The sequence below is a fragment of the Xenopus laevis genome, chromosome 8S (genome assembly GCF_017654675.1).
Source record: "Xenopus laevis strain J_2021 chromosome 8S, Xenopus_laevis_v10.1, whole genome shotgun sequence".
Lineage (NCBI taxonomy): Eukaryota > Metazoa > Chordata > Amphibia > Anura > Pipidae > Xenopus > Xenopus laevis.
The window spans coordinates 14850084-14876176 of record NC_054386.1 but is presented as its reverse complement, the minus strand read 5'-3'; the positions used below and the strand labels follow the sequence as shown (position 1 = coordinate 14876176).

Below are 26093 nucleotides of genomic sequence, written 5' to 3'. Positions count from 1 at the left end.
GCTTACTCTGTACCTATTTTCCTTCTATAAACTGCATTTATGCAAGTAGAATATGGGGTGGCAAGGGAAGGATAGTACAATTTTGCACATATATTTGAAGAACTGCTTGTCATTCCTCAACAGTCTCAACCAGATGTTAATTTTGCCACTTGAACACTTAGGGGTCTATTTACTCACAAACGAATTGCGTTTTTCCACAAATTACTAAAATTTTGTGGTTTTCCTATATTTCTATTAAAATAATACCAAAACCTCTATAGCTAAAATTTGTTGAGGTGTCATAGAAGTCAATGGTAGTTGTAGTGTTTTAAATCAATTTAGAGACATTGAGGTTTTCACATTGTTTTTCTCCACTAGATATTGTCCAAAAAAACTGGTTTTAGAGTTTGTGAGTTTAATCATTGTTTCAAAAAACCTTTAGAAATCAATAAAATCCAACCTTTAATAAATTAGCCTCTAAGGTGCAAGGGTTTTTTTAATCCCTTTCAAATTTAAGTATAAAAAATCCTATTCAGAAACAAGCCATTGTTTTACTAACAAGAAGAAGTATAAACAGCAATGAGAACAGGAATTGGATCAGATACAGACTCAGAAAGGAAGAAGCCTCCAGAAACGATACACTCACACTTGAAGCTGGTATAGCTGTATTGTTGTAACTGACTAGGTCATTTTAATAATTACCAACAAAGCATAACTGTTATGTCTGTGACTATTCCCATTTCTTTAAAGGAACAGTTCAGTTTGAAAATAAAAATTGCAAAATTAAAAATGTTTCTAATATAGTCAGTTAGGCAAAATTTAATGTATAAAGGCTGGAGTGACTGGATGTCTAACATAATAGCCAGAACACTACTTCCTGCTTTTCAGCTCTCTATCTCTGAGTTAGTTAGTGACTTGAAGGTGGACCACATGGGCCATATCTGTTCAGTGAGTTTGCAATTGATCCTCAGCATTCAGCTCAGATTCAAAAGCAACAGATCTGACCCATGTGCCCCCCCCCGCGGGAAATTCGCTAATTTTTCGGCAAAGCAAACGGCGCAAATTCGCCCATCACTAGTTACAATACTATTGAATACTGGAAATTTACATTGCATGGGTCTTTTATATAACAGACACCAGGTGCTTATTAAACAATGATAATAATACTTATAACAATAACAACAACAACAATAATAATAAACAATAATAATAACAACAACAATAATAATAACAATAATAATAATGGACTTTTGAAACATAATGACATACCTCCCAACTGTCCCGTTTTTAGAGGGACAGTCCCTCTTTTGACAGCTCAAACTGCAGTCCCTCATTTGTACTGGAAAGTCCCATTTTTCTCTGCAATGAACAGCCAGATGGCTTTTGGCAGAGAGCCCAGAACAGCCACAACAGAAGATCTTACATTTGTAATAATTCAAATTTATCTAGATAAGCAATCTAGATAAGCAGTTGTAACTAGTGATGGGCGAATTTGTTCGCCAGGCGCAAATTTGCGGCGAATTTGCGCGATTCGCCGCCAGCGAATAAATTCGGCGTCAAAAACGGGCGCCAGAGTAAAAAAAAATGGGCGCCGGCGTCTAAAACGAGACACCGGCGCCATTTCGCCGTTTCGTGAGTTTCGCGGCGCAAATTCGCCCATCACTAATTGTAACAATATAAGAGAACAGGTCCCTTGGAAAATGTTGGACTCACAGCTTAAAGGACAATTCACCTTCATTAACAAAAAAACCAGAAATATGTTCAAACTTTTATAACCTGCCAAATTTTGTAATATGAACTTGGTAATTAGGGGGTGTTGCCACAAAAACGGTTGTGTTGTCAAAAAAAATACACCACACTATGAGCGGCAACTTTTTTGTCCATCTTTTTATTTCCAAAATGTTGGGAGGTATGTAATGATCTGATAAACATATGACAACAATAAGAATATATATATGCCAATCAAAAGTAGCAAAAGTGAATTTTTACTTTTTCTTAAAACTAGTTGTCTACGATAAACAAGAACAAATATGAAGACATTATTTTGTGTCAAGTGAGGAGGAGGTGCAAACTGTTATCTCCACATTGTATCTGCCAGCATGTATTCCTATATCCACTGCAGAAAAGATATTGTAGAAAATTGTTCACATAGCATATATACTATCACACTTCTTCTACTGGGAATAACTTGAGCACGGTTTGATTCTGCATAAAGTGATTTTACACATAAAAATATGAAATTCGATTGAAAGTCCTTCTACATTCACACATCTGTAACAGTATTTTATATGAAGTTGAAAGCAGAAAAAAAATCAATTTCTCTAAGCCTGTATTTTCATCCCCGAAGATCAAATAGTATACTAGGTTGAAGTATTTATGGTTGATTGATGCCAAGCTTTTAGACCAGCAACTAAATACAAATATCTGACTCAGTCTTACACACAGGAGACGATTTAATATGCTGTGTAAAACAAAAGTCACCGAAAAAAATGGTGTAAAAAGATGCATAAGGTGTGTTTTATTGTAAGCCATGTGAACACCAGATTTGCTGCCATTATTTTACTCAAACCTTTGTAAGTAAGTTCCAGTGGAAGTTTTTCAAAGAAAAAAAATGCAGTTTCTAAGCCGTTCTTTACACGGTGATGCCTGGTGCCAAATTATTTTCCACCTTTGTTTTTACACCACATAATAAATCATCCCCACAGATTTAAAGTTCAGTTGAAAGGAATCTAAAACCAAGAGGGAGAGAGACAGAATGAGAAGTGATGGATGAATCTGTGGTGTTTCGCTTCACCTAATAATTCACGAATTTCTGTCAAAATTCGCAAAACGGCGAAAAATTCACGAAATGGCACCGGCGTCTCATTTTTTTTGGACTCCGGCAAATTTTTACGCTGGTTTTGCAAATTTATTGCGGGAATACGCTGCTAATTCGCGCCTGGCGAATAAATTTGCCCATCACAAAGAATGAGAGGAAGGATAGAAAGAAAATGATTGTTGATATTTTTTACTAGTATGTAAATTAGGCAGAGGCATCATCTATATGAATATTCTAGCTGCTGTTTTGCAAATGTTAAAACATTTAAGATGACTTCTGTTGCACAGAATGGTAGATGGTTTATGATGCAGAAACATATCAGGAAATTCCTGGGTGCTTCTCTGAGAACGTTTGCAATTTACATACATTTTTCTAGTTTAAGCAGAACTCTTTAAGTCAGAGTGTTATTGAACCTTGGATCACCTGACTACACAGGCATAGTTAGGGTCACTGGCACTTTGGGGCAGAGTTAACATAATGTGAAAATAGAGCTCACCTCAACAAAATTCCACCACTCTTTATTAGAGATAATAGAGATAATAGAGATTTAGCAAATGGTGCTCTCTAACCCACTGATAAATAAACCTTTGAAAATCCCATAGGAATGTGATTTTGGTGTGCTGAAATTTTACTGTACAGGTATAGTATCTCTTATCCGGAAACCCGATATCCATTAAGCTCGGAATTACGGAATGGCTGTCTCCCATAGACTCCATTTTATCCAAATAATCCAAATTTTTAAAAATTATTTCCTTTTTCTCTATAATAATAAAACAGTAGCCTGTACTTTATCCCAACTAAGATATAATTAATCCGTATTGGAAGCAAAACCAGCCAATTGGGTATAATTAATGTTTAAATTAATTTCTAGTAGACTTATGGCATGAAGACCCAAATTACAGAAAGATCCGTTATCCGGAAAACCCCAGGTCCCAAACATTCTGGATAACCGGTCCCATACCTGTAGTGTGCTCTTATTTCAGTCTAATACAAAGCTCTTGGTTCTGAAAGAGATTTGTTAAGTCAATAATCTTTGCTGCTATCTCCAGCAAAACAATAAAAACAGAACATGAATATAAATTTCATAAATTTTCTGTAAATCCCCTTTAAGTTCGTACACTCTCTCTGGATGCACAGCTTGCTTTTGTGCAGTTTCCCTCTTTCTTTTAGTATGTTATAACAACAGTTTATGGTACTAATTGTCCAACTGATCAATTTACTGTTCTAAAAAATAAAGAGAACGACTATACTAGGGATTGGATTAAGCTTTAAGTTCCTTTTAGCCACTATGTTCCGTATTATTGGGCTGCTGCCACTTTATTGAAAAGAAAAGTGTGGATTTTTCCCTTGTAAATGATTAGATGAAAAAGTCCTGTTTAGTGAATTGTATGATTACCACTGCAGTTTCATTTGAAGAGAGTAGAATGAAATCTGTTTTTATGCTTTTGTAAGCAGCTTCTCTTTTAATGACCCAATATTCATAGCTTCTGTAAATTACAAAGCTAATTAGGCTGTAATTAAAATGTAGCAGAAAACTGCACAAAAAAATTGTTGCTCCTCACAAAAAAGCAAAACATATAAGGTGCATGTTTGAAAAAAAAAATAACATTTTAAGCAAAAAATTAAAAACATGAAAACATAATATATTACATTTAACTACATGTATTAAATATATTAAATCTGATTTTTTTTCTAAATTTTTTTATTACTATTAATAGAGATGAGCAATTTTTTTTAAATTTTTCTCAAATCTGTGGCAAATTCATTTTTTCATGAGAGCCAAAATTTGTTATTTGTAAATCTGCGCTAAAATTTTGCATTTGCATTCACTGCAAAAAAAAAGAGAAAAAACACACTGACTTCAGTGCATTTGGCACAAGAAAAAACTGAGAAAAACACCCACTGACATTAGGCATTAATTTATCAAGGGTCGATTTTCGAAGTGATAAATACTTCGAAATTCGACCATCGAATGGCTTTACTTCGACTTCGAAAATCAAAGTCAAAGTTTTTTTCACTGAATTTGACCGTTTTGCAGTTGAAGTAAAATCGTTTGATCGAATGATGAAATACTTCGAATCTAACGATTTGAAGGATTTCATCCTTCGATCGAACAAACGATTTTTCTTTGACTTAAAAAACTTTGAAAACTGCTCTGGAAGGTCCCCATAGGCTAACATAGCACTTCGGCAAGTTTAATTTGGCGAAGTATTGAAGTCGAAGTTTTTTAAAGAGACAGTAATTCGATTATCGAATGGTCCAATATTCAAACGATTTTACTTCGAAAACAAATTCAAAGTTGAAGTCGTAGTATCCTATTCGATGGTCGAAGTATCCAAAACACTTTTTTGTCCTGAAAATTATTTTGTGTTTTACTAGACATATCACACTATCACAATAAATTTTCCTTTCAACTTTTTAAATGTAAATAGCTTCCCATATAGCAGCATATACTGTTATTTACTATATTTATACCATCAAATTTAAAATAATTTTTTACTGCAGCATGCATAAACTTATTTTTATAAAAGATTGTTTTAGTTTATGGAATATGAATTAACACATTTGTTTTTACTCACATGCTTTGTACAAAAAAACTAACAGACCCCTTTTGGAAAGTCTTATTTATTACAGGAAAAATGTATCTGGTTTTGATTTAGAGAAAAATTGAAAAAAACATTTAATAAATTGTGCAAATAAATTTTTGCTTCAACATTGGGAAATAGGGAGAAAAAGAAAAAAAAAACTAAAATTTTGGATAAATAGGACCTAAGACTGGATCATTATGCTAATTCAGGGTTACAATTAACGGTGGGATTGTGTTTTATTGATGTATTTTTTAACTAAATAGAGTTGGCATGTATTTTACAAACAAAAAATATATTTTTGCCCTCTACATCATCTAATTTAAACAATGAATAACAGCATTTTGCCTCTGCATGGTATTACTTTTTACTTTATTAATAATTTCTAACACATTTTGAAACTAGAAACAAATTCCATCAAAGACCATACTCTGTATAAATGATCAAGGCTTAAGTAAGTGCTATACAATTATTAATCAACTTTAACACAGCCTATTGAAATTAATGAGAACAGTGTATTCCCTTTATCAAAATAAGCAAAAGGACAATTGCACTAGATAGAGAAATCATTAAAATAGTTTGCATGAAAGAAAAGTCAAGCAATATATTTTCAACCTGCAGGGCCTGAGCAGTAAAGAGACATTTAGGGGCCGATTCACTAAGGGTCGAATATCGAGGGTTAATTAATTCTACTGGGAATTAAAATCCTTCGACTTCGAATATCGAAGTCAAAGGATTTAGCGCAGATAGTACGATCAAACGATTGAAGGATTATTCCTTCGATCGAACGATTAAATCCTTCGAATCGTTCGATTCGAAGGATTTTAATCCAACGATCGAAGGAAAATCCTTCGATCAAAAAAACTTAGGAAAGCCTATGGGGACCTTCCCCATAGGCTAACATTGAGTTCGGTAGGTTTTAGATGGCGAACTAGGGGGTCGAAGTTTTTTTTAAAGAGACAGTACTTCGATTATCGAATGGTCGAATAGTCGAACGATTTTTAGTTCGAATCCTTCGATTCGAAGTCGAAGTCGTAGTCGAAGGTCAAAGTAGCCCATTCGATGGTCGAAGTAGCCCAAAAAACACTTCGAAATTTGAAGTTTTTTTACTTCGAATCCTTCACTCGAAGTTAGTGAATCGGCGCCTAACACAAGGAACAAAAACAGCAAATGATGCAAAATGATTGCACGTATAACCTAAAAATAGCAGATGACACCATTTCAAAGATTCTGTTAAAAAAAATCAAGGACAAAAGAACAGTGTAGTAGCAATAATATCATATTATGATAAAACTATGTATTTTCAAAATATAATCTCTGTAAATTATTTAGGCTTGTATTCAATAATATAATATGCTCATAGTGTTATTGCATTTTAGTATAAAGCAATGGCTTACATGGACCTTTCAACTGTTTTATATGTGAATATGGGCAAAACGTGTTTACTAAAAACACAATTGCATACTCCCAAACCATATATTGTCAGTTTTAGGCAATTATTTCAATTTTAAAAAGGAAAATTGTCTCACACTTACCATGATTTTCCTTTCATGGACATTTCATAAACACAGGACAGCTCTGTCCCAGTGTTCCCATCAGAAGGCCCCTCCTCAAAGCTTTAAAAGCTCAACCCCACTTCCAATCTGAAAGTGGATAAGGAACTATGACATTGAGGGACACATTTACTATTGGTCAAATATCGAGGGTTAATTAACCCTCGATATTCGACCATCAAAGTAAAATTCTTGGACTTCAAATATCGAAGGACTTACCGCAATTACTTCGAACGAACGATCTAAGGATTTTAATCCATCGTTTGAACGATTTTCCTTCGATCAGAAATTGCCTAGAAAGCTTATGGGGAAGGTCCCCATAGGCTAACATTGGTGCTCAGTAGGTTTTAGGTGGCGAGGTAGGTGGTCAAAGTTTTTTTAAAGAGACAGTACTTCAACTATCGAATGGACGAATAGTCGAACGATTTTAAGTTCGAATCTATTCGAAGTTGAAGTAGCCAATTCGATGGTCGAATTAGCCAAAAAAATACTTCGAAATTCGATGTATTTTTCATTCTAATCCTTCACTCGAGCTAAGTAAATGTGCCCCTGAGTGTCCAGGAAAGGAAAATCATGGTGAGTTTTCCCCAGACACTCCGGGGCCGATTCACTAACTTCGAGTGAAGGATTTGAAGTAAAAAAACTTCGAATTTCGAAGTGTTTTTTGGGCTACTTCGACGATCGAATGGGCTACTACGACCTTCGACTACGACTTCGAATCGAACTATTCGAACTAAAAATCGTTCACCATTCGACCATTCGATTTTGATCGAAAGATATTCCTTCAATCGTTGGATTAAAATCCTTCGAATCGTTCGATTCGAAGGATTTTATCGCTCGATCGAAGGAATAATCCTTCGATCGCTCGATCGCACTATTTGCGCTAAAATCCCACTCGAATAGCGAGGGTTAATTAACCCTCGATATTCGACCTTTTGTGAATCGGCATGGAACATAGCAAGCTAATATCCCCATATGCGAGGGTAATAGTTTTAAAAAAGGAAATCTGTATCCCAGAAACGAATCTGATCCCTTGGTATAAACAGAATAATATTTGTACAGCACTCTGTCCTGAAGGTAACCCATAGCTTTCCGAGCACCAAGTAGCAATGCAGTTCTATGGCAGTCTAAAAGAAACTCCAACTCATGCCCTAAATGCATGGCTTTATGAGCAACATGCGTCAACCATAACCACCAAAATAACTTATTGTTGCAACAAGAATACAGATTGCAAACATAACCTGGATGAAAACAGGTTTTTTTTTTTAACAGACAAGAGAAGACAGTCTCTAAATGGATGTGCCACCTCAGCTACAGTAACAAAATTGGTGTATGTTTGCTTTACAGACTGCTGTGAATGGCAATGAACATAACATGGACACTGAGCCTATCCTCAGTCAGTTGACTGAGCTTTGATCTGGTAACACTGTTACCCGAAAGCAAGTTTGTAAAACAATGTAGCAGATATGACCTTAGTGCATATGAATATAACTAAATTTGCACTTACTGTACATATATTTATATATAATTACTTAAACCAGTGTGAAACAGTCTACAAGAGACCCTGATAAGTATCATTATCAGTTTTAAAGAACCTATATTGTTTAGGGTCTATTTCAAAGCCCTTCCATCTGAATAAACCCTGGTTGTATCTGCAAATACAGCGCTACTAGGCCTTTAATCCCCACTGTTCCTGGAGAATAACAAAACGAGTATCCAAGACACCAACACATTGGGCTGCTTAACTCTATACATTCAATTTGGTTGTTGCATCATGCAAGCCTGTTACGTCAGCCTGAGAACAGTCTCTATGGCTGCAATTCCCTGCTATACAGTATCCGAATATATACCCTGGCTGAATACTAGCACTAGACTTGCACTGCTCACAGAATATACAGACACGTATTACCTTTTCACTACTCACGGTATACACAAACAAGCATTCAATGGGGCAAATTCGCTAAGATTCGTAGTTGCGCCAGGCGTAAATTCGCCGCACTTCGCCACACTTCGCCAGGCGTAGTTTCGCCAGCGCTCCGCAAATTCACTAAAATCCGAAGTTGCTCTCAGGGGTAGCGTAAGGTTGCAAAGTTGCGCTAGCGTTGATTCGCTAAGCGAAGCGAAGTTACGCTAGCGATGGTTAATTTGCATACGGCGCCAAATTCTAATTTCAATGGAGGAATACGTACAATCACTACAAATGCCTGGGAAACCTTCAAAACAACAAATAATTTTTTTTTTTTGCCCTACACATGTGCCCACTGTATAGTTAAGTTGCCATGAGTTAGGAAATGTAGGGGGGAAGGAGGGGAGCCCCAAAAAAAATTTCGATCTTTTTCAGCCTATCACAAATAATATAGAAAAAACGCCAGCGTTTTTGGGACTTAGAAAAAATGTGAACTTTTTTTGAAGCAATCCCTATCTACTCTATTGCGCTTCGCCTGCTCTGACGAAGGAAGTCTAGCGTAAAAGGTAGCGTTAAATACAATGCGTGCGTTAGTGAATTTGCGTAGTTACGTCCGTTGCGAAAATTCGCCAGGCGTAAGGATGCGAAGTAACACTAGTGAATTTACGCCAGCGTTCGTTAGTGAATGACCACGTAACGAAAATGACCAACGCTAGCGAATTGACGCTAGCGTTAGGCGCTTCGGCGCTTAGTGAATTTGCCCCAATATGCACTGCTCACACTGTAGCCAAACTGACCCATCCATTCTAAGAACAAAGACTCTGAGAATCAGAGAGTAAATTAAAACTTATCTCAACTTTGGAAAAGACTTGTCACAGAGGAAGCTGGCTCTAACAACTGAATTCCTCCATTTAAAGTAAAAAAAATAAATATATACCCCCTATGGGAAAAAAAGAGAAGGAGGCTGAAAATTGGAATTATGGTCTTTTAAATCTAATAATCATAAATAATGGTGAAAATATGTCCAGACTTTGATGAGTATTTGTCAAATAGTAATCATGCATGTGAGATCATAAACCACAGATACAGTATCTACATGAACATTCCAAAAACTCCAAACTACAGTACTGTATACAAAAAACTAAGTTGGAAAAGTCCATTGCTATGGAATAAATCAAAATGCTAATTTAATTTTAAATATTAGGAAGATGTCTATCTGTCTGTGTACAATTCAGGAAGTACATCTTTTTTGGAATGAAGTTTATTTGAAGATAAATGGCATTTCAAAAATCCATCCCTTGGTACTAAAGGGGCTTAGATCTGTGATTGCCACACTACTTTGTTTAATTCTCAGTCATTATCTGGTGACATTTTTTAAAGAGATCTTAATCAAAAAGTTGGATTTCTGAGAAAGAAGATAAGACGTAATATATTGGAATACATTTTAAACGACAACATTTTAATTATGTGCCATTGCATTTTTCTACAGTAAAGAACCAGTACAATTGAATTGTCTTCAACAAGACGATGTGTCTTCTCTTTGGGTTTCAATTGTGTGAATAATTACAATTTTCCTAAAGCTTGTGATACAGTGCCTCACAAAAGGTGAAAAAGTACAAACAGTGGTTATAACTATAATGCCAGTTGGGAAAATTGTAGTGAATACCTGTCTCTTATATTAATTAATTAATTTATTTATTTTAATTCATAAATAACCTTCAACACTCATTCTGAGTTTGCTGAAACTAATTTGTTCTGTGCAGGAAGTAATATTTCACAGAGAAGTGTTTATAACTTGGTGGATTAGGCAGCTGTATGCAAAAGAATGTGAACAATGATTTGAGGTTTTACAATAAGACATTTAGGGGCAGATTTATCAAGGGTTGAAGTGAATTCGAAGGAATTTTCAAAGTAAAAAAATTCGAAATTCTAAGTAATTTTTTGGATACTTCAACCATTGAATAGGATACTACGACCAGGGCCGGAACTAGGGGTAGGCAGAGTAGGCACTGCCTAGGGCACAAAGGTGGAGGGGCGCCAGGCACGTACTTACTCATACCCCTAGTCCGGTCCCTTCTCTGCCGACCGCCTACTAGTTGTCAACTATGAGTGATAGCGCATTACTCCGCGCATGCGCACAAGCGTCTTTTCATGCATGCGTACAAGTGGCTATTCGTACACCGGGAACTATTCGCGCACACGTGAGCATCTAGCTCATGCGCATGCCTAGGGCGCCTTCCTGGCTTGGCCCGGCTCTGACTATGACTTCGAATTTACTTCGACTCGAAGTAAAAATCGTTCAAATATTCGACGATTCGATAATCGAAGTACTGTCTCTTTAAAATAAACTTCGACTTCAATACTCCAAATTAAACCTGTTAAAGTGCTATGTTAGCCTTTGGGGACCTTCTAGACCATTTTTTCTAAGTCTTCACACATCGAAGTAAAATTGTTCGACTGTACGGTAAAATCGTTCGAATCGTTCGACTCAAACGATTTAATTGTTCGATTGAACGATTTTACTTTGATCGTTCGATTGCCAAATTCAGTGAAAAATACTTCGACTTCGATATTCGAAGTCAAAGTATTTTAATTTGAGGGTCGAATTTCGAAGTATTTATCACTTCAAAATTCGACCCTTGATAAATCTGCACCTAAACCGTGAATGCTGCTTAAATGCTAAATGGAACTTTTATTAAAAGCTACATGTCTCTTTTTTTTTTTAAATAAAACCCTGGTAAAACTTAACCAAAGCATTTGAGGTGCCAGTCCAGAGGTTATTGTTGAGCTAGATGTAGGTGTAGAGATAACACAACTAGTAGAAGAAACATTGTGGTTTAAATGTAACATTTGATAAACATATTAATGTGTTGTGCAAACAGTACATTTCAACATATTTGCATATCTAAATGTATTTGCCACTATTTTACTCAAAGTCTGCCAAAATATTATTTTTCAAGGCAGTTTAATTTATAAATATGAACCATGAACATATTGAAACACATTCTTTTCTATCTACTTTTACTTTTTATCCTTGAAAAGCCAAAATTCTTTCAACAGAAAAAAAATACAAATAATGCTGGAACTGTCATTTGTTTTGTTATAACAACAAAGATGTTATCAGTGTGGTAGCCCTTCCACTTAGGGGCCCATTTACTAACAATTGGATTTCTATTCAAAAAATGTGTGTTATTCCGCTATTAAAATTCGGCAAGTTAAAGTTGCAGAACCCCTTTAGAAGTCAGTGGGAGCTGCATTGATTTTATTAGACCTCTTTTAATCAATTCAGAATTTTAGAGGATTTTTGGATTTCTTTCAGCTAGGAATTGACCGAAAACCGAGGTACAGTTACGGGATCTGTTATCCAGAAATCCGGAAAGCTCTAAACTACGGAAAGGCCATCTCCCATAGACTGACATTTTATCGAAATAATCCAAATTTGTAAATATTATTTCCTTTTTCGCTGTAATAATAAAACAGTACCTTGTACTTGATCGAAACTAAGATATAATGAATCCTTATTAGAAGCAAATCCAGCCTTTTGGGCTTGTTTAATTTTTACATGATTTTCTAGTAGTCCTTAAAGGAAAACTATACCCCCAAAATGAACACTTAGGCAACAGATAGTTTATATCATATTAAGTGGCATATTAAAGAATCTTACCAAACTGGAATATATATTTAAGTAGATATTGCCCTTTTACATCTCTTGCCTTGAGCCACCATTTCGTCATGGTCTGTGTGCTGCCTCAGAGATCACCTGACCAGAAATACTTCAACTCTAACTGTAACAGGAAGAAGTGTGGGAGCAAAAGACACAACTCTGTCTGTTAATTGGCTCATGTGACCTAACATGTATGGTTTGTTGGTATATTTGTGAGTACAGTGAATCCTACGATCCCAGGGGGCGGCCCTTATTTTTTAAAATGGCAATTTTCTATTTATGATTACCCAATGGCACATACTACTAGAAAAGTATATTATTATGAAAATGGTTTATTTACATGAAGCAGGGTTTTACATATGAGCTGTTTTATGCAATATCTTTCTATTGAGACCTACATTGTTTGGGGGGTATAGTTTTCCTTTAAGGTTGAAAGATCCAAATTATGGAAAGATCCTGAGCATTCTGGATAACAGGTCCCATACCCATATTCCTATTTTTTAGCACATTGTTCAGTACTTTTTTTTATTCTTACTTTTTATATTCAGATCTTTTAATAAACTCCATTACATTCGTGGTTTTAGAGAATGTACATTTAGTTGTGGCTTCAAAGACCTTTAAAACCACTAAAAATCAACTTTTAATACATACAGTAGGTCTCTTGGTGTTCATTTGCATAATAGAAAATGGTTTTACCCTAATTATGCAAATATTCGACTGTAAACACATTGTAAGAAATAACCTTCTTTAGTGCGAAGTGCATTTTGCATTTCTGAAGAAATTTTTCTCTCACTAATCTGAATATTTGAACTTAAACATCTATAATGTCTGTGTTTAGGATGAAATTTTCTGTACTGAGAAAAATTGAAGTCTAAGTCAGGGCAGATACTTGTTATAAATGCTACTGCTGCTATTCAGATCTCACTGTCTTTCAACCTGCAGAATTTTATTCTTGTTCAGCTGTCTAGTAAATAGTAGTGCATTTTGCTTGCTTATGCTGATTGCAGTTCTCGAAAGTGAATTGTAGAAGAGATGCGAATGTTGCTTGTGTTAGCCATTCCAGGCCAAAGTATCAGGAGAAAGTTGTTAAAGACAGATTTAATTCATTGTACTTGAGTACAGGCAGCAGAAAGGTCAGACAATTCTGGGCCAAGCTTGACAGCAAAGCAAAGGCAATTATACTGAACAAATGAGAATCATAGACAGCGAAAATTCACAGTTACTGAAACAAAGAGAAAAAAATTAAAATACATTTTGCTTATTGATGCTCTTGGCAGCACATTTCTTCAAGCCCACCAACTACTAGGAGGTACGGTAAATATGAGTGATTTATTGTCAGATAAAACATTATTTTACCAAAAGTTACTAATGGGATTATATGGCACTTTATCAGATTGGACTGTGAAGTGTGATGTAGGGTTTATGGAAAAATGAAATTGCCACTGCTATAGAGCATTGTGCAAGCTTTGCGAGTAAAAAAGCTAATATGGTCCATAAATGCAAGTGACAGAAGTTCAATGACCTTAACATGTGTGTCTTAGAAGGGTAAAGAGGTGATATAATAGAAACTTTCAAAGACATTAAGGGATTAAGAGTAAAAAATGTACTAGAAGAGGAAGACAAAATGATAGTGGAAGGTCAAAGTGTAAGTATGCGATGCTATCTACATCAAATAGCTTAATAGCATATGTATGAACAAATTTGACCCTATATGGACAAAATTTAAAGTCTAAAGCTAGGCTCATTCCCCAATACCCCTTCACAAATCCTTCACCAACTCCTGACCACCAACCTCCCCAAGAAATTTTCAAGAAATTGATAAGTTGGTACTTATCAAGCTTGCGGGTGTAATTTTTTTTCTTTATTTATTTATTTGGTTTTTAAATATTTCTATTAAACAACTTGTAGAAAAATGATTCTACAAAAACAAAAGAGAATAAAAATCAGGAAAGCTGCATTGAAGTCCCAGGCATTGTTGGTGAGCCATAAATACAGTCGTCTCTCCAAGAGACCTAAGTATTGACTTGCAAGTGTAATTAAACCCTTCCACAGTATAGCAATTGGTGAGTAGTGATGAGAAAATTTTCGCCGTGTTTTGCATCAAAAATATATAGATAGACTTCTAATGGGTAAAAAAATTGACACACCACATTGTGCAACAAAAATTTGAAGCCCATAGACTTTAAAGTGTTTTGTGAATTTTTTTTTGTGAGTCTTTTTCCCACACAGTCAATTTTTATCAGCATTGTTAGTAAATTAACCAAGATTGTCTTTGGAAGTTAGGTCAAAAATTCAAGTTTTAATAAATACCCCCCTAAATCTTGATATACAAAATCATCAATAACAATGAAATGGTTACATAACAAATACAAAGGTAAGATTCACTGTATAATTTTTCACATTTAATTTGTTCTGCACTTAAAATTACAGCTAGATTGACTTTTATGTCGAAATTAAGTCAAAGGTTTTTTTCAGTTGAATAGGTCAGTTTTTGATCAAGTAGGTCCATATTCTGCTGAATTCTATTCGTACGAATTGAAGGAATATCGCATTCGATCGAATTTGATTCAAAGTTTTTCCTAAAAAGTCCACCAATTGACTCCAAATAGGTCATAGGAGGTCCCCCAAAGGCTAAAACACCAATTTGGCAGGTTTTAGATGGCAAATGGTCAAAGTCGAATTTTTAAAGAGGCAGTGCATGATAAATTTCTATAATCAAGTTTTTTAATTTTTTCAGATTCTAATCGAATTTGGACTATTCCCTAATCGTAGTACACAAAAAATAGCTCAAAATTCTAATTTCCTTCATTCGAAAATTCACCACGACCTTTGATAAATCTGCCGCTTACAGTAACATATTAAAAAGAAAGCAATTCTTTGTAATGTGTTACAGATTCTTATAAAAATTAAGGAATGTCCACATAAAATAAATGTGGCAGAGTGTTATTTATTTGTTTGCTAATAGTATTTCAGGAAAAGACATTCTTTTAATTGTGACAGCCCACATGCATTTAATAGAAAGTCTATTATTAAAGGACAAGGAAAGGCAAAAAAATAAAATCCCATTTTTACTTTCTTTAATGAAAAAGAAACCTATCTCCAATATACTTTAATTAAAAAATATGTGTTTTTATAAGAAACCTGACTGTATGCCGTGAAATTCTCCCTTCATTTACTGCTGTGGATAGGAATTGTCAGATGGTCCCTAACTGCTGAGCAGGGAAACAATCATACTTATGAACAGCAGGGGGGGGCCCCACCTTACTTACCAGTCATGCAGAACTCAAGCAGCTTTGTTTATGACGATCCCTAAGCAGCCCAGACCACACTGAGCATGTGCAGGGTCAGGCAAAGATGTTTAACAAAGTTACAAGATGACAGCCCCCTGTGGCCAACTTCGAAAGCATAAATCATTTGTTTTATAAGTCTTTGTGGTGCAGTAAGTTCATGTTTATGTTTAGTATACAAAATACAGCATTTCTAGCCTTGTTCTATTTTAGACTTTCCTTGTCCTTTAAATAAATTTGTTGTCCATTTACAGAAAAGCTACATTTATGGATCAGCTTATAAAGGCACGCAATAAATTAATTAAGATGTGTCTTATTACCATAATTTACTGAATTGTTATACTATAACCGGACATTTTATGTAGGAAGCATAAAGCTCCCAACATGATGTGGTGGGAAGCTTTGAACTAGACAGGAGACAACACTTGGCAAACAACTTTATATTCTCATTCTTGTGTTTATCTTGTGCTTTGTACTAAGAGCCAGTCTTATGCAGGAGAAATGTATCAGAACATCTGTTGTTTTAAGACCTTTAAGATATATTTGGTAAACTGTTTGCAATGTGCATATGGTTATTGTCAGTATAAAGGAAACACACTGTATGAGTACAACATAATTGCCACTATATGCATTGACTTTTGTTGTACTTCTTATTGTGAACAAGGGACCAAAGAAGTAAAAAAGCATTCTTTGCCTTTAATGTCTGTCATGTAAGCTCTACAGAAGTAGTAAATACAGGGGCAAACCAAAATATTATTGCTAGTTTTCTGATGATAGTTCACGAGAAGTTCAGTGTAACGAGTGTACATACCAAGTGTTTTGTTAGTGGACTGAGGGCATAAGTTATTTTTATGTTGGGCAGGCCTATTTACTAACTCAACTCAACTTTTTCTCACTGTTATAAAAAAAAATTGGACCAAACTCCCCAACCTCAAATCCCCTTAATTTACCAATAATTATTTCTGGAAAAAATCGAGACAAAAATTGTATGATGATTAGAAATGTGACTTTTTTAATTTGATGCTCATATCATACAACTTTTTAGTGTTGTTGCCCTGAAAAACTCAAATTTCTTGGATTATCGAATGAACCAGTGTAAACAGCCCATTAACTACACAATTTCAACAGGTTTTAGCTGGAATATTTTCAGACTTGAATTTTTAGCAGCTTCAGAACATAATAAATCTTGAAAAATTCTAGTTTATTTTTCCTCTAAAAATGTGAGTTTTTTTCCCATGAAAAAATCAACCAGATATAGCCCCCTCAATATTTTGTTTGTAGAAAGAAATAATCACCATATGTAATAAAAGGCACTATGTTTGCCCAATAGCACTAACCCATGAGATGTTTGCTTTTAAATAGGTGACCAGTTAATTGGTTGCTAAGGGGCTGATTCACTAAGGGTTGAATATCGAGGGTTAATTAACCCTCGATATTCGACTGGCAATTGAAATCCTTCGACTTCGAATATTGAAGTCGAAGGATTTAGCGCAGATAGTACGATCGAACGATCGAAGGATTATTCCTTCGATCGAACGATTAAATCCTTCGAATCGTTCGAGTCGAAGGATTTAAATCCAACGATCGAAGGAATATCCTTCGATCAAAAAAGTTAGGCAAGCCTATGGGGACCTTCCCCATAGGCTAACATTGACTTCGGTAGCTTTTAGATGGCAAACTAGGGGGTCAAAGTTTTTTTTAAAGAGACAGTACTTCAACTATTGAATGGTCGAATAGTCGAACGATTTTTAGTTTGAATCCTTCGATTTGAAGTCGTAGTCGAAGGTCGAAGTAGCCCATTCGATGGTCGAAGTAGCCCAAAAAAAACTTCGAAATTCGAAGTTTTTTTACTTTGAATCCTTCACTCGAAGTTAGTGAATCGGCCCCTAAGTGTTACTGCAGTAAAGTAGAATCAGAAAATGTACTTTTTGTTGTGCATGTGATGGCCAAAGCTCAAGCTACTGATCATGGGAAGATAACAAATGTCAAAGCCTGTAGAACAATCCCAGTGATTCTATTCATTGGGGTGCTTAACATTTTTGGCATCAACCAGTGAATTGGGGTTTCCTTGTCCTTTAGGAAGCATCTGTTTGTCGCCATATTTTTTTGTGTGCAGTGAATTGTAGCATAAAGAAGCTGTTGGACATGGTGAAAGCCAGATCTTTATTGTAAATGTTACACTGTGCACAAAAAAGTGTTATATTGAAATGTATTAAAAGGCATATGCAATAATCATGTATATTCAATTGTGTTTATAAGAACAAATGTTTGCCTTTCACAGTATAATATTCCTTGTTAGACTGTTATTCCCATTTCTATTGCGCATAAGATATATTGGGACATGCTGTTACCGGTAAGGGGTCATATTTTTTCACAAAAAATTAACTTTTATTATATACACTGGGGGCTCATGGGTTTCGTAAACAATTTGTGGGTTCAGAAAAACTACTAAATTTGTGTGAAGACAAAAATGTTTGGTCAAAAGGGAAATGAGTACAATTGTTCAATTGCATATATTTCCATTAAATACTTTTCTATATTCTATTATTAAGCCTTCTTTTTGTCTGAATATTTTATTTCATGAAAATATTAAGGAGTAGGAATTAAAACAACATTTTTCAATTTATTTTGATGTTCTTAAAGTTTGGCTAACATAAAACATCATGTTTCAGTGATTTGAAATAAAAATAACATTGATAAAATATATTTAGTTACTTCATATTAATGAAATGTGCTACATATATATGAAACTGGAATGAAACCACTAGGGCAGATTTACCAACATGTGAAATTAGAGCCACCATAGAAAAATCCACTCACTTTCTATTCATTCCTATGAAATGTATTGTATATCAACGAGTAGAAATTAGAGTTGACCAAATACAATTTTATAAATAAACAAGAAATGTTTTTCAAATGGAGCATTTTGAGTGTAACTTTTTAAAAATATATTTTATGGTGATGGTATTAAATAGTTGACATCAATCCTGTTTCTAAATATGTTTTTGTTTTCTTTCTTTCTGGAAATAATTGACAGCTCCCCCTACTGTTCGGATTATTCATTCTGGCTTGGCCTGTAGTATTGAGGAAGAACGGTATTCAGAAAGAGTTTACACAATACGGGAAGGGGAGACACTAGAATTAACATGCCTGGTTACAGGACATCCCAGACCACAGGTGAGTTTAGAAACTGGAAACTGTTTAAAAGAAAGAGAATGTTTGCATGAATGAGTGCTATACATGAAAAGTTGTATATTCCAGCTAGTTATATACTGTATACGAGTTTCTCTAATACTTGTAAAGGAGAACAGAAGTTTAAAAACATTACCCCCCCTTCCTTCCAGTGGAGTAGTATAGTGGGCTTGGCGGGTATGAATTCCTTTTGCCACAAAATGTTCACCAAGAGAATGTGTAGCTGAAGTCAGCCTCAACTGTGAATCCTTCTGGCAGGTTGCCCCAACCACTCTATGCTACTACATTGCACATTGTTTGCAATATTTGTCACAAACTCAAGTTAGATTTATTCATTGATATTTTTTGTACCTTATGGGGGAAATGTAATATATTTGTTAGCACAAATAATGTTTGCAAAGACTATTGCGAATGTTTGTGACCATGTTTACAACCTTTTTGACCCTTTAAGGTCCTCGACGACTTCTTTGCAAAGTTTGAGATCAAATGGCTCTTGCAAACATTTGGGGGCACATTTACTAAGGGTCGAATATCGAGGGTTAATTAACCCTCGATATTTGACCCTTGAAGTAAAATCTTTCGACTTCGAATATCGAAGTCGAAGGATTTACCGCAAATACTTTGATCGAACTATCGAAAGAAAAATCGTACGATCGAACGATTAAATCCTTCGAATCGAAGGATTTTAATCCATCGATCGAAGGATTATCACTCGATCAGAAAAATCTTAGCAAACTTATGGGGAAAGTCCCCATAGGCTAACATTGTAGCTCGGTAGGTTTAAAGTGGCCAAGTAGGTAGTCAAAGTTTTTTTTAAAGAGACAGTACTTCGACTATCGAATGGTCGAATAGTCGAACAATTTTTAGTTAGAATCATTCGAATCGATGTCGTAGTCGAAGGTCGAAGTAGTGATGTGATATTTAACTGCAAATGATTTTACATTGCGAGCAGCACTAAACATTCTCAAAAAAAACTCCATTTTAAATAACACTTGCAATTTTTAATTACATTCCCCCTTATGTGGCTAAAACACAAAGTACTGTACTTTAAAAGTGTATTACATATATAACAGGTTAATGCCTGCATATATGCAACCTTTAGTTTGTTTAGTGACTTTATCTATAAATCAGCAGTGATCAAATCTACCACTGTTGTAGTGATGTGTTTGTTTTTCCTTTCCTCCTTAGCTTTCCTGTGCAACATTAGCGTTATGGCAATGAGCCAGGGTAACATTGTATAAAAGCTCTTGTCGGACTAGGCATTCACATGTAGTGTTGATGATGCTGCAACCAACTAATATTTCACGTTTGACCGCACCTGATCATTTATGAATTATTAACAGAAAATTCAATGATTTATCTGTGCCTGTGACATAGCCTCCTTTGACCGTGCAGTAATGGAAGGTTTATTTAAATGCATCTATTCTTAATGCCATATTTGTCCTTACTTTATCATTTTTTTCTATTTGCATATTTATGTGGCCCTACTCTTATGCTTTAGACCATCTTAGGCATTTGAATTGCAGCAGTTCAGTCTTTGTTTTTGCTTCTGTTCAACACATCCTTGTGCATTACATGATTTATAGACACAATGCACACAATTACCTATTTAAATTAAACAATGCTCATCAGGGATGGGCGAATTTGACCTGTTTCACTTTGCCAAAAATTTGCCGCCACCGAAATGTTGCTGATGGCCATTAAAATCTATGGGCGTCAAAAAAATTGACGCACGGCAAATTTTGTTTTGACGCGCTGCATTTTTTTGACGCGCTGCATTTTTTTTTTGACGCACAACGCCATACAAGTCTATGGACGTCATTTCCGCTGCGAAACAAGGTGAAAAAATTCTCCCGTCCCTAATGCTCATATGAAATGCTCACTTGTATTAAAAAACATATTTTTTACCTGGGATTGAAGTTATTGTTCCATTCATACAAAAAGTAACCCATTCAATATATTTTTGACTTTTGACACTGGAATTCTCACTTCATCTAGACATCAGTCTTGCTGAAAATGGTATGAGCTGAAAGAACAGACCAAATAGTTTATACAGTAGCATAATACAGTTTGGTTAGAATCTACAGGGCCGGATTTACATAATGGGTGCCCCTAGGCCCAATGCTGTTCGTTGCTCCTGCCCCCCCCTTTTAGTCGTTCAACTTTTCATCATCAATGGAGATTGGCGCATTGGGAAATTTAAAAAATGATTGTATCTCCAGAGCATCCCCAGTGAACCAATGTGGGTGTGGTTGGGCAGCATGCCGCCCCCCTAAAATCCTGCCACCCTAGGCCCGGGCCTAGGTGGCCTTTCCACAAATCTGGGACTGAGAATTTAGCGTTCATCCTAATTGATTATACCCACACTATCACACCTAAAATAGCTATAAATAGTATTGTGCAGATTAAAGGAAGACATGAACGGCAATTTACATTGTTCACGCAAGTATAATAGCTCCATAATTATGCCATTATGAGAAATACCATTTATCTGTTTGGACATGAAGCCCATGATTGTCCAACCTCAGGATCCTTTGTCAGGGCATGTTCCTGAGTAGTGATAGGCAAATTTATTTGGCAGGTATGAATTCACAGCAAATTTCCGCACTTCGCCACCCACCAAAAAATTAACTGTGGAAAAACTTTATGCGACTAAAAGATTGTGCGCGTAAAAATTGTTGCGCATAAAAATATTGTTGACTCCCATTGACTTTAATGCATTTGGACAAAAGAGTCACACATGTAAAAAATGTTGCGCATCAAAATTATCACCAATTATCTATAGACTCATAAATTTTGCTACAAAAAAGTCTCCCTTAAACTTTAATGTGTTTTGTTATTTTTTTGCTGTTTCACAAATTTCCCCATACTTTCGCAAATTTTTCAGCAAATCGAAACAGGATAGATAACTAGTTTGTTGCCATAGTCCCTGTCAAGAAATGTCTTTTTATTTTGTAAGGAGTGGTCAATGCAGAATGAATTTCACATTAATTCATAAAAGTATTAGCATATAAATGAGCCATACTGGACACTTAAGAGGTCTCTTGGCCTTTTCTATAAAAGAGCCTTATTGAAAATAGAAAAATAGGAAATTGATAGAAAAATCCTCAATAATTCCAAAACATACAAAATTATATTTTAAAATAATGAGTAATTTTTTCTAAATGTCAATTTAAGTTTAATAATATTTTTTCCGCCTATTTAAGCTTATTTTCTTTTGGGCATACTTTTCTCCTAGTTATCACAACTGTGTAACTGACACTTTTAGGGGCCGATTCACTAACTTCGAGTGAAGGATTCGAAGTAAAGAAACTTCGAATTTCGAAGTGTTTTTTGGGCTACTTCGACCATCGAATGGGCTACTTCGAACCTTTGACTACGACTTCGAATCGAAGGATTCGAACAAAAAATCTTTCGACTATTCGACCATTCGATAGTCGAAGTACTGTCTCTTTAAGAAAAAACTTCGACCCCCTAGTTCGCCATCTAAAAGCTACCGAACTCAATGTTAGCCTATGGGGAAGGTCCCCATAGGCTTTCCTAAGTTTCTTTGATTGAAGGATAGTCCTTCGATCATTGGATTTAAATCCTTTGAATCGTTCGTTTCGAAGGATTTAATCGTTCGATCGAACTATTATTCCCTTAATCGAACGATTATTCCTTCGATCGTTCGATCAAACTATTTGCGCTAAAATCTTTTTTAATTCCCAGTCAAATATTGAGGGTTAATTAACCCTCGATATTCGACCCTTGGTGAATCGGCCCCTTAGCCATACCTGAAAACCTTGAGATAGATGGGATGTTTAAAACATACACTACAAGGGCATATTTCTCAAATTGTGTGAAAAGATTTGGACAGAAAAACATGGAATGGTGTAACACAAATGAAATATTTAGAAAAGTGTGTATTGTTGAATTACTCCTATTACTTGCATATGCCAATGCAAGGCAAACATCTCAGCAATGGGTAACTACTCGCATAAAATTTAGGAAAAAAATCAATGATGGAGGCACACCATATTTGCACAATATTTACAGATTCTTCTGCAAGCCACTGACACTGATATTAATCTTTGTAAATCTGATTTTTTTATAAGATATTTGCTACATATAACAGCTGTGTACTGCACACTAACATTTCAGATTATTTTTTTTTAAAAAAAGCTTCTCTTGTATCATGATGTGTTTTTTGATTTGTAGCCAATTAATTTATTTGGTTCACTGCACACTTCACAGAGGCAATCAAACTTAATAGTGATGAGGAAATCTGCTTTCTGCCCATAGCAAAGTGCTTGACCTGAGTGACGGCAATGAGCTGGAAAAATAGTCCTGGGAGATGAGCAAGGTGTCAGAGATCTCACAATAAGGCCACAAAGTTATTCCCATATAAATCTTTTATGTTTCCCTAACAGGAATTTTCTCTAGACACACAGTTGGCCCACCTCTGTCTGTTCAAATTAAAGTCAACTAAATGGACATATGAAAAGGCTTTTGAATGTTTTTTCCCCTAAAATAGCCTTACTGCTTATTCTTTTTTGCTTCCTTAGCAGCCATTTATTGATTGCAACAGGTTTACCAGGAACTGCTCCCATGTATACAATTTTTGCAATATATGGAAGCTCTCCTTATTTAAATGCACTGAAGGTGAGCAGTATCTGTGTATATGCAAAGTATCATGGAAAGCACTATTTTGCTATTTCTCCATAGGAACCCCATTCCGAACAGATTTGTTACAAAGTAATTAAAATAAATTACACTTTTTAAATTGAAAAAATAATTATTGTATTCTTATTATACACCGCACAGAACATGTATTGAGTTGAGCCTCTCATATTTTACCATTAATATGAGATTTTCAATGATGTGGCTGATTTGATAAATTAGCATTTACAGTATTTTTTTACAGTTTTAGGGTAGGGAAGAAAGAGCCGTCATCAAGGAGGTACAGGTTGTACAATTGTAATGTTACTAGTTACTATTAGCCTTGAAGCTTAAAGTTCAGCAACTTTTTGTGATCAATGGTGTGCACACATTTGGGAATAATACAAGGATCTCTTTGAACTACTGTCCTGTGAGAGTTTAATGACTGATGCTGCATTTGCACTTGTGATTCACACTGGTTCAATTAAGTATGTGCAGGATGACCTGACCAAAACTGCCTAGGCTTGGGCAAATTTGACCCATTTCGTTTCTCCAAAAATTTGCCGCTGACGAAATGTCGCTGACACCCATTAAAGTCTATGGGCATCAAAAAAAGGTTGATGTGCGCAAATTTTTTTGACGTGCGTCTTTTTCTTTTTGACGTGCAACGGCATACAAGTCTATGGGCGTCATTTCCGCGGCGAAAGAAGGTGAAAAATTTCACCCATCCCTACTGCCTAAGTAAGGAGTTCAAAATTAGCCCATGTGCTCTCATTGAATCATAGCTATCTGAGAATGACAAATGATGCAGAATAGATATTTAGGAATACTATTAAGATAAATATAAGATTTGCTCTAGTTTATGGTTACTATAACATATATTTATTGATACATTGAGATATATTCAAGACAATAGACCACTCAATGAAGCATTTGACATTTTCTGTTTTTAAATGCATGAAAAAAATACCATTGTGTTAGGTCACTTAATTGGTGTGAATACGCATCTCTAAAAAAGGAAATTTATGCAGACTGAATTTTTTTTCTATATTGTTTTGCTTTCTACAAACCAATCTTATACCAACTAATTATGAATTATTAAAAAACTAGCAGGTTGTTCCTTCTCCCATGTGAGATATGCAAAGATGGCGTTAGCAATTTTTGGCCATTTTGGTGGGGTCTCCTGTATTTGTGATATATTGTGCGGGGATTAGTGATATAAATTTATTCGCCTTGCATGGATTTGCAGCAAATTTCTGCATTTCGCCACCAGCAATTTTTTTTGCTAAACTGCCTCCAAAAGTTGAATGTATTAAAATTGTCGCATGTCAAAATTATTTTGACACCCATTGACTTCAAAATGTTTCGCAAATATTTCGCCATCTCAAAAAATTTTTTTAGGAGTTTGTGAATTTTTCAGCAATGCGAAATGGGACAGATTCACCCATCACTGTTAATGACTAAATATGACTCAGAAAATAGATCTCTAGGTTTAAATAAGTAAATGGAAGGTTTTATGAGTATATACGCATGGTAACCAAATGTCTTGATTAATTGACCATGGGATGACCAAAGTCAAGCCTAGGACACAGCCTTGAGAAACCTCAACAGTATAATGAAAACCGAGAGAACTGAAAAAATGATTGATTGTGTCAAAAGCTGCTAAGATATCAAGGAGTATTACCAAGGAGACAGGGCTTTTGCCTTCTGCATATATGAGATAGATAGTTGTGCTCGAGTAGTTTAGGTGTCATTTTGTTGCAGAAATCCATTGTAGAGGATCGAGCAAGTCATGATCATTCAAAAAGTGGGCCTATCGTTATATACATACTCACTGTACAATTTAAAGAGAAAAGGAAGCAGAAGAGGTAGAGCTGAGACTTTGGTTATCAAGGGGCAGATTCGCTAACAGGCAAATTTTCACCAGCGTGAGCTTTGCACCCATCGCACTACTTTGCCAGGTGCAAATACGCTACGAATACGCTAATTCACTAGAATGCAAAGGTTTGTTGCCGGTGTCGAACGTTCGCAAATTTTTGCTAGCGTTACTTTGGCTGTGGGAGAATTTCATAGCGAAGATGCACTAACTTTTATTTGTGCCTAGTGAAACTTCGCTAGTGATCTTGCACTTAGGTCAATTTGCATAGGGTGGGAAATTTAAAGTTGCATGGACATCTTTATTATAAATGTTGCTGCAAATTATTTAAGTTACTGGTTTATATTACACATGTCCAGGAAACCCTAATAAAAACAAGAGAGTTAATATAATGCTATACACATGAGCCCACTGTAAAATTAATGTTCCATATGTTAGAAAATGTCTGGAAAAAAACAGTTCCCCAAAAAAGTTCGTTAGGACTTTTGCAAGCAAGCACCCTGAAAAAAAGGAAAAGACGACAGCGTTTTTTGAACTTTAATGCATTTTTGGCTCACAGTATATGATGTAAATGACAGAAGATTGAGGAAGA

General features: G+C 35.3%; 1 protein-coding gene across 2 annotated transcripts in view; it reads left to right on the top strand.

The window, feature by feature from the left end:
* Positions 1-26093, top strand: part of mdga2.S (MAM domain containing glycosylphosphatidylinositol anchor 2 S homeolog) — a 326548-nt gene that overhangs the window by 124473 nt on the left and 175982 nt on the right. For both annotated transcript variants that reach the window (XM_041574780.1, XM_041574779.1), the window contains exon 2: positions 18830-18969. In XM_041574780.1, the coding sequence (XP_041430714.1) occupies positions 18830-18969 (140 nt within the window). The remainder of the gene's footprint in view (positions 1-18829; positions 18970-26093) is intronic.